Here is a 17,540-nt window from a genome sequence, read left to right as displayed (position 1 = left end):
GGATTCAACGAAAACATTCCAGTGGAAAGTTTTTGGACAGCTGAAGAAAAACAAAGTAGAAAAATTAAGTTTCAAAATTTTCTTACTGAGTATATGCTAAAACGATTTTTTATATGGTGATTAAAATTATATGCGTTTCTGACGAGTCAAGAGTAGGATGTGACTCAAAGGCGAGATAAAAGCAACTGAGTAACTTTATTACGACACATCGAGTGTATAGACACACAAGGTCCCGGAAAGAAGGTCATAAAATACAGACATGCTATTTCTTGTCAAACCGGCGACCGGTTCTGCTAACAGTTAACAATGGAGTATGCAGACAAGTTAAAAGAAGTTGCTGTCAGTGCGAGGGGAGAGCAAAGCTACAAAGGATAATATATATAGAAAAGAGAAATGTCGTTACTATGTACGCTCGTGTGACACACGGGTGGTATACGTTTTTATTTTACTGAGGCAATGTGTTTGAAACCCAGAAAGATAGTTTTCGTATGTGCAGCATAAGACGTGATGTCAAAGAACTAAGTGTGGTGCATAAGAAACGTCAAGCTATTTGAAATAACTAGTCACATCAATAAATATTCATTAGTACATGATCTTAGGGAACAAATGAAACAAAAGAAAAGTGGCTGTGCGTAAAGTGTAATAATCCTCACTACAAATAAAAAAAAGGATATCCTGCAATAATTTTCTATGCATCAATACATACATACATTTATACATACATACATACATACATATATACCCATATATATATATATATATATATATATATATATATATATATATATATATATATATATATATATATATATATATATATATAAATATATATATAATTATATATAAATATATATACTGTATATATATAAATGAATAAATATATATATATATATATATATATATATATATATATATATATATATATATATATATATATATAATTATATATAAATATATATACTGTATATATATATATATATATATATATATATATATATATATATATATATATATATGTATGTATATATATATATATATATATATATATATATATATATATATATATATATATATATATATATATATATATATATATATATATTCATTTTGAATTTATAATTCAGAAAGAAAATTTTATAAGTTTTTTGATGTTCCTGAATCGTTTTATTGTAGATGATAGCTTCGCATCATATTATTAGTATTTGGTTGTATAGTAGTATGGAATAACAATGATTCCATATTAGGTAGGATCTATATTATTATTATTACTATTACTTGCTAAACTACTAGCCTAGTTGGGAAAGCAGGATACTATAAGTGCAGAGGCTGCAACAGGAAAAATACCCCAGTGAGGAAAGAAAACAAGGAAAAATAAAATATCTTAGGAACAGTAACAACATTGAAATAAATATTTCCTATATAAATAATAGCATGGATCTTACTTAGCAGCACTTTAAACAAGAAAATATACCAGGTATTCAGATATTGAAGATGAAGCGCGCAAATTGCAATGCATACTTGCATTTCAGTGTTACTGCAAGAGGCTAGAATAATTTAACAATGCAATGGAAAGTCGTGGAATATGTTATAAAGTTAAGGTTAATTTCAATCTCATTCATTATAATTCCTTCCAATTGTTTTCAAACAACAAGCAAAAGCAAGTGGAAAAACTCATCTGTTCAGAGCTTTTTTTTCCTCCAACAGATTATCTCTGTTTACCCTTTTTTTGTCATATAGTTATTCAGGTTAATTTCAATCTTATTTATTATAATTCCTTCCAATTGTTTTGAAACAACAGGAAAAAGCAAGTGAAAAAACTCATCTGTTCAGACTTTTTTTCTCCTACAACAGATTATCTCTATTTACTTTTTTTTTTTTGGAGTTTCGTTTGATCTTTAATTGTTTCGCATTTTTTCACTCGTCAGGATGAGATTTTTATCGCTTGTAATTCTTCTTGATGCTCATGATAAAATTGTAATTAGCTTCCATCCCTTTCTTTACTTCTCCCATTTTCATGTTCTATCATATAACTGCGCTGCGAACATACATCATACATACTTACACATACACCCACATACATAGGCATTCGCACACAACTAAGACTAGGAGACGTCCGAAAAATTGCTTTTTATATAATGGAAAATATTTTGGAGAAAATTGTAAAATATATCGCAACGTGATCTCACTAAATTAATAGAAGAAAATACATGTGAAGGTGAAATGAAATATTATATGTATTATATTTTCATTGCGATTAAGTCACTTGTTTTAATGGCAATAATATTCTTTTAGTTTTGCAGAGATTTATTGCAACTGTGAAAATGTAAAATCGAAATTCTTTCCTTGACTGCAATCTCTGGTGTCAATGATTGCATTATCATACACCGCGAAATAACGAAATTTTTCCAAGTGTGTAAAGTTCTATTATTAAGAAAAAGGTGTTTATGTATAAAAGAAATATTCCATGACTAATTCTACTACAATTTCAACATATATCAACTGTTAGCAATTTCAACAAATGCGGTGTAAGTACAGGGCTCTTTATAAGTAAATATTTCATCTGTACATACAGATGAATAAGAATAACAGTTCACGGAAACTCTTTATTATGAATAAGCAATGGATAATGAGTCAAGTATTAGCGAAAGAAAAAGACTTAAAGGACACATGCAAAATGTTATGAATACCAGAACAAAACTGTAAAAAGTGGGAAGTCGAGGGGGCGTAGCTTCCATCTCATCTCAGGATGAATGCTTTAAATTTAGTCGAACTCAAATTTTTCTTCATATTTTCTTACATTTTGTTAAATCGTAATACGATGAAGTTTCATCATAGTCTCATTTCCACCTAGAACTGCTCATTGAAACCTATGATGTAAAATGGCTTTTAAATTTCCTCTCATTCTGCCTTGTTACACTTATATCTGCAAAGACAATAATGAAAGCACCGTCTAATTGCAATTGGAAATTATTACTTCAACTTCATTATGGTAGAGTATAGGTAGGATAAATGGCTTCTTATACTTGATTAAGAATTTCGGTGAATATCATATTACTAAATAGAGATTTGTATAAAGGATTTGAAGCTAAAAAATATTCTAAAAAATCAAGGATTAAAAAAAAGGGAAATTACCAAAGGATGTATACTAACAATTAAAAGATAGAAATATGTATATTGGCTGCAGTATGTAGAAGAAAGTAGGAGAAATCCGTGAGTCAGGTAAATATAAGTCACCAAAAGGAAGTTAAAGTAAAAATAAGTTGATGGAGGAAAGAAATTTATTTATTGAAATAAAAGTAAATTCTCATAATTATTTTGAAGTGGCCACGAAGTGTGTTGTTAGGAAAAGAAAAGAGAACAAACATTTGACATATGCTTCATGGAGAATATCGACAGATTATCATAATGTTTGGAATGCATATAAAGTGTTTTTGGGCAAGTAAATTGAAGTTATGCATGATTTTTCATAAAGTAGACTGTTGAGCGAGGAAAGAAGACGACCTGATAAAAAAAAAATAAATATAAGAGATGGAAAAGTTGACACGATGTTTGAAAAAAAAAACAATTTTTAAGAATAGTTTAATGTGATTTGGCAGCTTTTAGAAATGAGTGAATAGTGAACATTTCACATGTTATATAACAAAGAAGAGAAGGAAAATGCGAAAGCTCTAGGAACGTAAAACCAGGGAAGAATAAACTTAAAAGCAACAGTTCCTTAGAACGCATAAGTGGATATTGAAATATTTGTGATGGAAATGGTTCCTTTTTCTGAGGGTTCTTGGGAGCTTTGAAGATGCAGAAATATTGACTTTCCCGGGACATGGGGCTCGAGTTAGTTCTCCTGTTGCCGATCAAAGGCGGATAAGGTAAATAATGTCGGTTTTCTGGAATTGCTTCTCAGTGTTCTAAGAACGTGTTTGCGCAAAGAAAGAGGAAAAATGTTTGCAGAAACGAAGAAATAAGAAGACGGGTTAATACAAAAAGAAAGGGGGATACTTAATTGCTAGAATTGTGTAATAAAAAAAAAAATTATCATCTAGTTTAAGTTAGTGAGTCTCTCTCTCTCTCTCTCTCTCTCTCTCTCTCTCTCTCTCTCTCTCTCTCTCTCTCTCTCTCTGTTTATTATGACGTATCATTACGATACTGGATAGTTATTGGTCTGGTTTGAAAGCCTACTGTGACGTATTGTGGCATTTAGCTCACTACGTTCTCATGAATATGTCACCGAAAGAGATTTTCCCTAATGAAATTTTTCTTACAGACAAGTACCTGAAAAAAGAATACATTACGCTCCATAAATTCAATATTGCTTCATTTACATTACACGGTATAAAATTTCGTTATTTTATTTTGATGATAAGAGAAATGGAACGGGGATCATTTTCAACTATATTTATAGATTAAAGTATGCTGACATTATACACATTGTTTTGTACATGCTAGCATCATGGAAACTGAAGTCTGATGCATGGTGGTACCATAACCATTAAAGTTTAGAGTAGACTGGCCCTATACAAACTGAAATCTAAAACATACCAGTACCATACATGCCCAAGTTCCAGGTATGGTAGCACTACTAAAAGATATCCTGGTATGCTGATTCCAAACCACCTAGGAATGAAGTTATTATTATTATTACTTACAAAGCTACAACCCCAGTTGGAAAAGCAGATACTATGAGCCCAGGGGCTCCAACAGGGAAAAGTCCAGTGACGAAAGGAAATAAGGAAAAATTAAATATTTTTAGAACAGTAACAACATTAAAATAAATATTTCCTATGTAAACTATAAAAACTTTAACTAAACAAGAGGAAGAAAAATAAGATAAAATCGTGTGCCCGAGTGTACCTTCAAGCAAGAAAAATATAACCCAAGACAGTGGAAGGCCATGGTACAGAGGCTATGGCCCTACCTAAGACTAGGGAACAATATTTTTGATTTTGGAGTGACCTTCTCTTAGAAGAGCTGCTTACCATAGGTAAAGCCTCTTCTACCCCTATCAAAATGGCAATTGAACAGTTATAGTGCAGTAGCTAACACCTTGAGAGAAAAATAATTGTTTAATGATCTTAGTGTTGTCAGGTGTATGAGGACAGAGGAGAATTTATAAAGAATAGGCCAGACTATTCGGTGTATGTGAAGGCAAAGGAAAATGAACCTAAACCAGAGAGAAGAATCCAATGTAGTACTGTCTGGCCAGTCAAAGGACCCCACAAATCTCTAGCGGTAGTATCTCAACGGGTGGCTGGTGCCCTGGCCAACCTATTACTATGATAGCACAGACCCAATTGATTTCCCATACATACTGGTACTTTGCTGGGACCATACAACATGTATATGTTTGTATGTTGACACTATGAAAATTGAAATCATACATATTGAGGCACTAACAAAGTGACATGATATGTAGCCTACCCTGGGCTATACAAACTGAGGCTATCGATGTTTAGAAAGATAGTTAAGGAAGAATTATTCTAATGAAAAATGTAATAACAAATAATGATTAATGTTTTCTGTTTTTATATCAATTATTTTACTACGTTATTTATACCCTTTAAATTAACTATAATATGCAATGTTCAGTTTGTATAAGATGAGATATCTAACCAAGTCGTACATATGTTTCATTTGCCATCTCTCTCTCTCTCTCTCTCTCTCTCTCCTCTCTCTCTCTCTCTCTCTCTCTTCTCTCTCTCTCTCTCTCTCTCTCTCATGGAATATTTTTTTCTTTAAGCTAATTGAGTGTCTTATAGAGTGCTTGACAAACATTAATCATTAATTCAGTTTCGGTTGAATCTTGAAAGTTTTCCGAGTTTCAATCCAAGTTATCCCACCCCATTATCCTTGAGAATCTCTTATCTCTTATCTCGTTCCTCCAAACTGCATCAGGAACAAAGAAAATCTCAACGAGCGTCTTATTCGATTAGTCTTCAGCACTGTTTTCTTTTTTTTCTTCTTTTGATATTACGTAATGAAGAAATATATTTCATTCTCTCAATTCTGTCAGGTAATTTTTTCTTTACTGAAGGTGATATGAGTAAAGACATTGTTTCTAAGGGAAAAGATATAAGAGTTAAGGAAAATTGTCAGCTATGGAAAATATCACAGGGTATATATATATATATATATATATATATATATATATATATATATATATATATGTATATGTATATATATATACATATATATATATATATATATATATATATATATATATATATATATATATATATATACATATACATATATATATATATATATATATATATATATATATATATATATATATATATATATATATATATATATATATATATATATGTGTGTGTGTGTGTGTGTGTGTGTGTGTGTGTATGTATGTACATATATGTGTGTGTATGTGCATACGTGTCTCTATGTGCACGTATGTGTGCATGTATGTATATGTGTGTTTATATGTGTAGTTGACTTTATCTCATTGTGCAATACATGCATAACTATGTAACCTGAATACTAAAGTCTCTCTCTCTCTCTCTCTCTCTCTCTCTCTCTCTCTCTCTCTCTCTCTCTGTGATAATCTTAATAATGCTCCTGATGAATAAGAATCTCGAAGTAAGGATGCGTCTTGTCTGTATCTTCATATGTATTTCAATAAGTAAAAATTGGTAATGTCATCACGGCAACAATGATCATTGACGTACACAGAGAGAGAGAGAGAGAGAGAGAGAGAGAGAGAGCTTCGGCAGAAGAAAAAGAAGTAACCGTATAATAGTGGTCGTTAGTGTCTCTAGCAACTGCAAAACATTTCTGACATTAAACAGAAGTGTAAGGAACAGAAACAGTGCTTTATCAGTTGATTGGGTATCTAGAGAGAAGGGGGGGGGGGGAGGCCGGTGCATTAACGGGTTTCTTGGTTAGAGGGGAGGGAAGTACGTGGTATGATCTCGTCCTTCTAGCCTTCTTATTTGAGAGAGAGAGAGAGAGAGAGAGAGAGAGAGAGAGAGAGAGAGAGAGAGAGAGAGAGAGAGAGGAGAATCATCAGTAGGATCCTATTTAAGCAGTAGCGATTCGCGCCTCGTCTAGTGATCGTGTTCTTTTCCCTTTCATTACTTTAGAGTTTTATTGCTTTTATATTCATTTAATTAAATATTCTATTCTTTTGATGAATGTGTTGTTTATTCATTCAATTCGATGAATAATTTGAACGTTTATTCATAAGACAAGTGGAAAACAAGAATATTCTATTTCAAAACTTAACAGAATTTAAATGGATTTTTTTTATAATGTTTAAAAACACTAAACTATAAAGAAAAAAAAATATAAAAGAAAATATAAAAACTATTCTTTGTATATAAAGTGCCCTTGTATCTAAATATCCCTTTGCAAGAACTGTTACTGTTCTTGTTTCAGATTAAAGTTGTTCATTAGGGCTGTTCTTTGTTACAGAGAACTCAAAATAAATGAAATTTGCTGAAATATAACCAATAACCAAGGAAAAAATCATGTATTCGAAAGAAAATTGTGATATTTCATCAAAGTGATATTTAATCAAAATATAGTGATATGGGGTGATAGACAGAAAAAAATAGCAATAAATCAAAATATATAAAAGATAAAAAACATTAAAAGAAAACAATACAATATGTCTGAAATGTGCCTGCACATTCTGATGGATTATGAAACTGGATAAACATTGATGCCTGATCAAACACGACGAATTAAATATGATAACAGGTAGGAATCCGTTTCATGTCTTTTTTTTTTTTTTTTTTTTTTTTTTTTTTTTTTTTTTTTTTGAAGATATCTACTGTAGTGTTTGCCACATTTTAAGATACTACTTTTTCATCTTCATATATATATATATATATATATATATATATATATATATATATATATATATATATATATATATATATATATAGATATAGATATATATATATATATATATATATATATATATATATATATATATATATATATATATATATATATATATATATATATATATATATATATATATATATATATATATTTCCCCTCCACAGGAGGGAAAACTATTGCTTTTCCTTCCCCTTCTTCTCCTCCTCCAATCAAATCCTCAAATCGATTCATGTTTTTGACAAAAGCTGTGTATTTTTTTTTCTCTTATGCCCTGGTAGACCTGAAATTTAGTATGGAAATCCCTATAATATATGCCCACAGGACGTTATTCACCACTTCAGAATGATTTCTTGTGGGGGTTTCGGCTATTATTAGACCAAAAATGTGTATTTCTGAAAATACCCCTTTGGGATTAGGGGATGTTGTGATTGTAAATCTATCGGGGATCCATTTTTGGAAAAGATTGATCTGGGCCAGTCCATGATTGCATGGCAAATGTTGCCTTTCTAGTTAAGTTTGCCTCTCCCAAAATGAATTCTATTTCAATATCTGAATTAATCATTCCTTTTTATGTTTTCTATCATTGCTAATGGGCTTTGAAGGCATTGACTGCTACGTAAAAGGTAAATTTTGCTCTTTCTTGAAAAAACTTCTCTTTTATTAAAGAGGAGATTATTGTTAAAAAGCTACATGCAATTCTTACCCTTTCATGGATTGATCTGACAAATTGTACCACTGAATCATAATTCCATTTGACACTTCATTGACAATTTTCCTCCAAAACGTATCCCTCTCTGTGAATAAGAATTTTTACTTGCAATAGGTGACAGCCTCGTTGATAGAATTCCATTGCGTCAATAAAGGCGCTAGTCCAATTTTTTGGATAAAGAAGTGACTGTCTTTTGGAATGGACATTGAGTTTGGAGATTTTCTGTTATATAAATAGTTTCAGGATGGAGGCCATAAAATTTCCTTTGGAGGAAGTTTTAAACTAATTTTTGCTTAAAGGGGTAAATGAATTGATCTTGCGGTCATGTTGCTAAAGTTAGCAAAATGTATTTTTTATATGACTAACATGTTGTTTGAAAGATCTATTTGACATATTTTTTCTGGGTAACAAATGTTTTTTTGAAAGATCCATTTCAATCTAAGAATGTGTGTTCTATTTCAACTCTTAAAATGTTAGGGAAAATATAGAAAAGCAAAACACAAACACCTATTATTCTGGTCTTCCAATTATATTACAAACGTTTGTTTCCTGGAAACATTTGCCGTTGCAGATAATTTCGTCATACATATGAAGGAGTCTATGTAGGAGATGGTAACGCATTTAGAAATCTTAAAACTTTAATTTAAGAAGGAATCGAGTGAACTCTCAGATGTCTTGAAACGAAAAAAGAAATAAAAAGAAATAAAAAGTTGAATAAATCGTTAAATTTCGAGAATATAACATTGGTTTACTGACTGACAGAAGGATATTTCTTCTAGATAATTCTTTTTACATTTATGTTTTGCTGTGCTCAGAGCATATTCCTAAGGATATTTGAAAATATCCTTACAGTTCCCCTATTCTAATTTAGTATCCTATATTTTTTTTCGGAATACACCAACGTACATACACCTTACATCTTTAATAAAACAGGTGTATATGATATGATTAAATCAGATATTCGGTTATTGCTAAAAAAATAACTAACATTTTGATTAATATAATATAGCTCAGGCTCAACGGTATCTGCTGCTCTGTATGTACAAAATGTTTTAGTTTTAATTTTCTTAATAGATTTTCATGTTGATATATCAGTATGGTATCCAAAAAAAGCAAAAAGTATATCTCTTACGTGTTAATAATTTCAATTATTTTTTTTTTTTAGCTTTTTAAAAGAATAATAGTCATTATACAGGCTGCGAAGTCAAATATGACTTTATTCTCGATATTAAATACAAAAATGTAATGTTCTAACGCACATTCTTCTGTCTTTTTAAGTCTCACCAAGGCGAATGACACTTGAGAAAAACTGAGACAGCCATACATAAGAATACACTTTTTATAAGAGCAATTATTGCATTCCTTTCCATTTATTCTTGAAGCCTTGAATACACTGTATGAGATTAGGAATGAAATTAAAATTTAGATTAGTGAGATTAAAACGGAGCTACATTATATCTTATTAAAGGAAAGGAATAATAATAATAATAATAATAATAATAATAATAATAATAATAATAATAATAATAATAATAATAATAATAATAATAATAATAATAATATTTCAACTCTTAATACTGCTTGCAACCCGATTTCTTTCAAATGAATTAAGGTTTAGTAGAGGTACCAATATGCCAGCTGTTTTGATTCCATTATTTATTGTTGGATTTAAGAGTAGAACTTTATGACCTCAACTTGGTAGTTTACCATTAAGACTTAACTTTCCAATAGATTGTCAGGGCTACGTTAAAAAAAAAAAAAAAAAAAAAAAAAAAAAAAAAAAAAAAAAAAAAAAAAAAAAAAAAAACCACGGTATTTCTACGGTGTGAGAGGAATCACTCTGGAAGGAGAAGAGCAGCGTTGATGTTCTTAAGGGGCCCATACACATTGAAAAGAATCGTCAAAATTTTGCATCAAAATTTTGATGGAGAATTTTGAGGATTTTTTTGAACGTGTATTTAAGCCTTTAGTCTTTAATCTTTTCTATTTTGTTGACAAAAATTCTTACTATTAGTCCCATCTAGTATTTATCTATCTACTAAACGTTTTCCAGAGCCCTATGTATGTAAGTCTGCAATCAAATGAATAGAGTCGTTATTCGAGTGCGAACGGAAATACCTCCTTAGATCACTGCACAAGGCCTCCGGAGATTTCCGACGATACATCTTGTTCTCGGCAAATTAGTGTTTATGCAGAGAGTCCCAAGGTTGTTTTCATAGCATGTTTGTTTTCTCGAAGATCTCTCTCTCTCTCTCTCTCTCTCTCTCTCTCTCTCTCTCTCTCTCTCTCTCTCTCTCTCTCTCTCTCTCTCTCTCTCTCAAAGATTAGAAATACCAGATCCATTATCACTATGTGTGAATAAGTTTTGATTTCGATGGGAAACAAAACTGAAGTCTCGAAACAAAACAAAACTGTAAATGTCGTGGAATGAGTAATGTCAGAAATGAATTTTCCCAATTAATATCTTATCTTCAAGTTTTCCCTCCGTTTATCATTGTGACATATCCTTCCATTTGCTTCTTTCAAATGTGCATTATCCTTTCCGAAAATATTTTAATTGCAGCACGAATTCTAGAATTCCATTTAAAACCTAACTACAAAAAAGAGAAAGAAACCTGCCGTCCTCCTGAGACATGAAGTCTTTGATCAAATGATTCGTAAGTTATCATAAATTTTTTTAGCATTCCAATTGAGAGTGAAAATAAGAACTAAAGTGTAGTGTTTATTCCTATTGCGGAATCTTTTCCAATCTATATTTTAGCAGATATTTAAGACTGGAAATTTAACCTGTGGGGTTTACAGTGATTAAGAGAAAACATATGTTCACTATCATTCATAAGCATGAATATCATTACAGCATACATACATACATACATACATACATACATATATATATATATATATATATATATATATATATATATATATATATATATATATATATATATATATATATATATTATATATTTATATATATATATTATATATATAATATATATATATATATATATATATATATATATATATATATATTTATATATATATATATATATATATATATATATATATATATATATAATATATATATATATATATACATATATATATATATATATATATATATATATATATATATATATATATATATATGTATGTATATATTCATATATATATATATATATATATATATATATATATATATATATATATATATAGAGAGAGAGAGAGAGAGAGAGAGAGAGAGAGAGAGAGAGAGAGAGAGAGAGAGAGAGAGAGAGGGTATGTGTAGGAGCATATTGTTTTCATGTTGAATAGTGGTAAGCCAAGAACAATCCACGGGCTTATCAAAAGTAAGCCGGGTGATGCACAACACAGCCATGATCCAAATACAAATTAGCTATACGAGTATCTATAGCTCTATTTATATTGCAAATAACACGCTAGCTTTCGTTTTGTTCCTTTAGTTTATCCTTAGTTTCCTGGATGGTCTTTACACTAGATCCTATTGCATTCCCCAGTACTTTGCTTCAAAGATACATAATAAATGAGAGAACAGAAGAATCTTTAGGATTCTTTGAGCACCCTCTTAAGTAGTCCATCTAAAAAATGAGACTCGTTTTGATTAAATTTTCTTACTTTTGTCTCTATTATCTCCTTTATTACAAATGCTCTATTTCAATTAAGTTATCAGGATGTTTTCAAGTTCTAACAAATCTTTCTAAGTTTATTTATACATAGCATACTATAAATATTGTTATGTTTAATTATTCTTAAAGAATGTATTGTAGTCTTGATTCATATCCTTCTGCATTCGGGAAGAGAGAGAGAGAGAGAGAGAGAGAGAGAGAGAGAGAGAGAGAGAGAGAGAGAGAGAGACTATGCGTACATTGTTAGATTGATTAGGAATTGGCATTGAACGATGATTGAAATTTTATATGATTTACAGCTTCAATATCTAGAAATGAAATGTTGAATAGGAGAGCGTAACCCTCAAATGATGTGTGGCAGACAAAAATAAAAACATAAGATAGCACTTTGCTTTCAGTGTATCATCCAATGTCATTTAGCCTAAAATAACCTGAAATATATTGATAGATAAATAAACTCCTTTGCTGATACGTTAAAAACTGGAACTGAAACAGTAGAAATAAGAAGAATACATCTCTATCTACGAAATTAGTCCAATCCAATAACCAACAATAATATTATTTTCAGTGCGAGTAAGAAGATAATTGTCATATTTTAAGATACAAGACTTTTCTGTATAAAATAAAGAGTAAATGTCTCGCCTTGTTCAATAAAGAAAACAAAAATGTAATTTCTAATGGAAAATATAGACTTTCAAACTTCCTCTTGGTAATTGATAGGAAATGATTTTTTTCTTATTAGACTATACAATATCATACATTTCTTACAAAATTATTTTACTCAAAAAAAATTTATATCTTGATTTCTAATTGAAAAGTTTTCCTAAGCGTCTGAATAAAGTTTAATGATGAAAAATAAAGCCCTCATCCAAAAAGAGCAGCAAACAGCACTACAAGCGATAACAGCCGTTGGCTTCCTGTTTTTCGATCGTAACCAAACATCGTAACTTGAACAGCTGTCTTAAGTGAAGTACTTACGGACAGATGAGCCGCAGACGAGAGAAGGCAGGAGTGATTCGGGATTAAAGGAATGCGAATGAAGTTGTTCCAAGGTCTTTTTGGCCTATGAGGAATCAGGATTTATTGAGAGAGAGAGAGAGAGAGAGAGAGAGAGAGAGAGAGAGAGAGAGAGAGAGAGAGAGAGAGAGATGCGATTTAGCTTGTCTGGGTGCTATTGTTCATCACGAATTTCAGTGCTTATGTGCATTGAGATCAGATTATGATATTCGTGTTATTTCAGAGGACATAAAAGACTCATTTTCCTTTTACGGACAGCATTCTAAGATATTTTCTAATCGCAATATAGAGGCCGTTGATGAAAAAATAATCCTTTGAAAATGTCTATGCTAATAAATTAGCATTTTTCCACCTGTGAATTATTACATTGAAAATGTTTATGCTAAGAAAACTGTTTTGTTTTCTTGTATTTTCTTTAGCAAACATTTTTACAATACTCGGTTTGAATGCCATGATGTAAAAAAGTATATATTTAATCTTCTTTATTCTCCTAGGTTGTCATATCTATGATAAACATTTGATCAAAGATAAAATCAAATAATTATTGATTATAAGTTATGCAACGATCACTTCACGTCAGGTCATTAGGATTGGTCAAAAAGATTTCTTCAAATAACTTTTAAAGATAATTTCATATACAGAACCACGACAATAGGATTATATTACCCAAAGTATAGAGATAAACTTTCATTTGTGATTGAAAGGGAATATTATTTTTCTAACTATAACCTCAAAAAAAGGTTACTCAAGTAAATTATTGACACAATCTAAGACTGTGTTTCATGATTATGATATAGTTCCTTATACAATAAATAGTAATTCTTTTTTAATTTTAGTAATCAAATTCCACTGGCTAGTAAAGTTATTACTTTTGTTTATGATATCCCGCTGTAACAATGAATTTAACATATGGATGATATTTTTTCTCTATATTTACTCAATCTAATGAAATCTATTCTTGTTAAAACCTGTATATATGCTTACATGTAAACATTCATATATACTTACGAATATAATTGTATATGTATAGATTATTCAACTATGCGGTAGATACACGCATATCTCTGTTACTCTATGTGTATGCAAATTATACCCCTATACTTCTTGAAAATATAAAAGTCCAGAATAGAGTTATGTTCACATGAAATCAAAATTATATAAGGAGCAGGAGTTGTTATGATGAAGCTATTAGAGAACCCATATAACCCTCCCATATCTTGGAAAAGTCGAAACATTATTATAGTTTTCCGAGAAAATGTAACTTTAGCCAGTGATTATAAGTTCCTATTAGATTTCCTCGTAAGATAAGTGGGAAGAGTAATCTTAGACGTCACCACCAGCTTTAATAAGAAATTTCCTTTTCTCATCTGGCAGGGGATGATCCTAGGCTTTGCGACGCAAAAAAAAAAGGGAAAAAAAAAAAAGCTACTGGAACACACTCTCACCTATTTACAATGTATTAAATACGTTATATGATATAACCAATCAACAGAATAAGGGACTTTGCAGTCAGATTTTTCCCGTTTTTTTTTAAGATCCTGTAATTAAATTTTGAAGATTATCCCTCAATAAATACAATTTTATCTCCGAGTATACACCAACTAAAAAATATACGCACCTACACACGTACATACAAAGCTAATTGGATTTTATCCTAAGTTTTATCTCTATGACATTTCAGCTTTTACAACTGCACGAGCCCTGAAACATTGTTAAACGTCACAAATTATAATTTAAGGAAAAATCTCCTTGAAATTATCATGTTATTGTATCATCCTTTTCGTTGCAAGAGTATTCTGTTCACCTACTCTGATTTGGTTGGCGGACTTACACAATATTCCTCTATATACAGAGTACTTGGTTTAGTATTAGGTATAAAAAAAGATTGAGCTATACCATAGTGCGATCTGATATTATTCCAATATGGCATGTAATTTGAAAATGACAGATATGGTTTATACAGAATTAATACCAGCCAGTTAGGAAAAAATTTCTTAAATGAAATATTTTGATGCTTTACTGTTCATAAGCAGTAATTATGTATAGGTTTCATTTAAAATAAATACTCGTATTTAATACTTTAGGTTTATGATCCTTTCATATACTTTAGTTTCTCGTTTTTATAAATCTTTGTATTTTGAGACAAGGATATGTTGTGAATAGCAATCAATACAGAATTGTTATACTTTGGGCGTTTTGATCTTTAGTTCATGAGTTTCAAAATAAAATTTCAGAGTCAGCAGTATAATCGTCCGCTAGTTCTGCATATCCATAAACTGTTGTATACTTTAACTAAACACAGATTTATTAGGAATACTGTTACATGCTAAATATCACTCATATCACCAAAAGACAAGCGAGGAGAGTAATATGCAGGTAAATAGGTAGGAGAAAAACTACATCATATATGGAAAATAAAATCGACAAATATAGATATTACGATACGCACATCTCTTAATAAATGATGAATTTATCTTATCCCTAATGAATGGTATTCCCTCTACTCCATCAAAGTCCCCTTGATTTAAACATTGGAAAGAGGTTACCTCGATGTCAGTATCTACCGCATAGATCTGCATTCTATTCAATAGAATTGCAAATTTTATGCATTTTAGTGTTACGAGTCAAAGGAAAAGTATTACTGCATAACATTTTCTCTTTGATGATAAGTCGTCCGGTTCCATTCTTAAATTAAACATTTCTAGAAAGGAATGTGACAAACTATCCCCTTTACAAAAGATTTCGCATTCTACGTATCCTGAAACATTTACGGTGTTTATAGTAACAAGTATTCAAAGGAAGAGCTATTCTATAGTTGGAGTTTGTCAATATGAAGAAAATATGAAAAAAAAAAAAAAAAAAAATATATGTTTAATACCCGATTTCTTTCGAGTTCTGTCTAGATATGAGAAGGAGGAAATTGGGATAACTTTATCTTTGAAAGGAAAATTCTATAAAATTCATCACAAGCCTCAAGGCCAATATAAAAGATAGCTAAGTTCCATTTTTACCAGCTCCGTCCTATAGAACAAAGGGAAAAGGAAAAATATGAATGATGGACATAGTATAAAAAAGTGATAGATCTACGTCAATTATCTATTCCATACGATAGAAAAATATAAATTATGATCTTAGAGAGAATTCTGAAGTTTAACGTAAAACGAAGAGACAGACATGGCATGTGTCTCTTCGTTTTACGTTAAACTTCAGAATTCTCTCTAAGAACATAATTCAATAGAATGTTATCTCTATAGATATGAAATTCTGTTTCACGCAATCCTTCTTATCCTAAAATTAAAGGGAATCATGAATACAAAGAGCTTTAAAGGCGTTTGGGAAAAGATTTGGCCTTTTCTTGAAATAGGTGAAAAGTAAAATTTATAAATACCTGTGATTAGGAGCATACCTCATGAGAAGATATATTTATATGTGGAATAATATAATAACGAAGAAAATACGAAAGAGGACAAAACTTTAAAGGTATTCGATGAAGATTTGTAGGAAGAGATCGTTAAAATAAACTATTCTTCTTCTTCTTCCTCTTCTTCTTTTTCTTCTTCTCCTCCTCCTTCTTCTTCTTCTTCTTCTTCTATTTTAATAGGAGACCCAAGAATCTTTTGTAATTCTTGGGTTTACCACTCAACAAACAACATATGACGACGAGACCATGTACTAAGGAATAAATTTGGCAGGTGGCTCGACATGACAATGGTTGTGAACTGAACAGGCTTACCAGGTTATGAGAGACAAGGACAGGTTCTAACTCATCACTACCAAGGAAAAGAGCTAAGAGAAACCACGATAGGTATGATATGGGTGCTACACGTAATGCCAGGTCTAATGATGATCTGGAGTAGGCAAAGAGTCCTCGAATTAGATTTAAACTGGCGTTTGGTGGTTTTTAGTTAGTACTTTACATTTTATCTATGAAACTAACTTCTCAGGACCAGAAAGAAATAAAGTTCTCAGAATTCTCAAACATAATTTTAAGATATGTATATGAATGTGACTTTTGTACCATAATTCTAAAAAGTAGATAGAAAATAGTCCACTGATTAAAATTCGGTTTAATTGTTATCGATGGTAAACCAGTAATTTGAATTTTCTTATTACTTGTATATATTGACCAAGGGCTCTAACAAGGAAAAATAGCCCAGTGAGGGAAGGAAACAAGGAAATAAAAAACTACAAGAGAAGTAATAACCTATCAAAATGAAATATACTAAAACCAGTAACAACATTAAATTAGATCTTTCATATATAAACTATGAAAACTTCAACACTTCAACAAAACAGAAGGAAGAGAA

General features: G+C 30.5%; 1 protein-coding gene across 2 annotated transcripts in view; it reads left to right on the top strand.

The window, feature by feature from the left end:
* Window positions 1-7,054: 7,054 nt before the first annotated feature.
* The window catches only part of LOC137649834 (probable G-protein coupled receptor B0563.6), a 25,120-nt gene continuing 14,634 nt past the window's right edge, over window positions 7,055-17,540 (top strand). The window contains exons 1-2 of one of the 2 annotated variants that reach the window (XM_068382784.1): window positions 7,055-7,069; window positions 7,426-7,713. In XM_068382784.1, the coding sequence (XP_068238885.1) occupies window positions 7,704-7,713 (10 nt within the window). In that variant the 5' untranslated portion in view covers window positions 7,055-7,069; window positions 7,426-7,703. Of the gene's footprint in view, window positions 7,070-7,389; window positions 7,714-17,540 lie in introns of those variants that run through there. The other variant, XM_068382783.1, reaches the window with a different exon arrangement.

Source organism: Palaemon carinicauda, chromosome 11, assembly GCF_036898095.1.
Source record: "Palaemon carinicauda isolate YSFRI2023 chromosome 11, ASM3689809v2, whole genome shotgun sequence".
Classification (NCBI taxonomy): Eukaryota; Metazoa; Arthropoda; class Malacostraca; order Decapoda; family Palaemonidae; genus Palaemon; species Palaemon carinicauda.
This window is presented reverse-complemented; position numbering and strand designations above follow the sequence as displayed.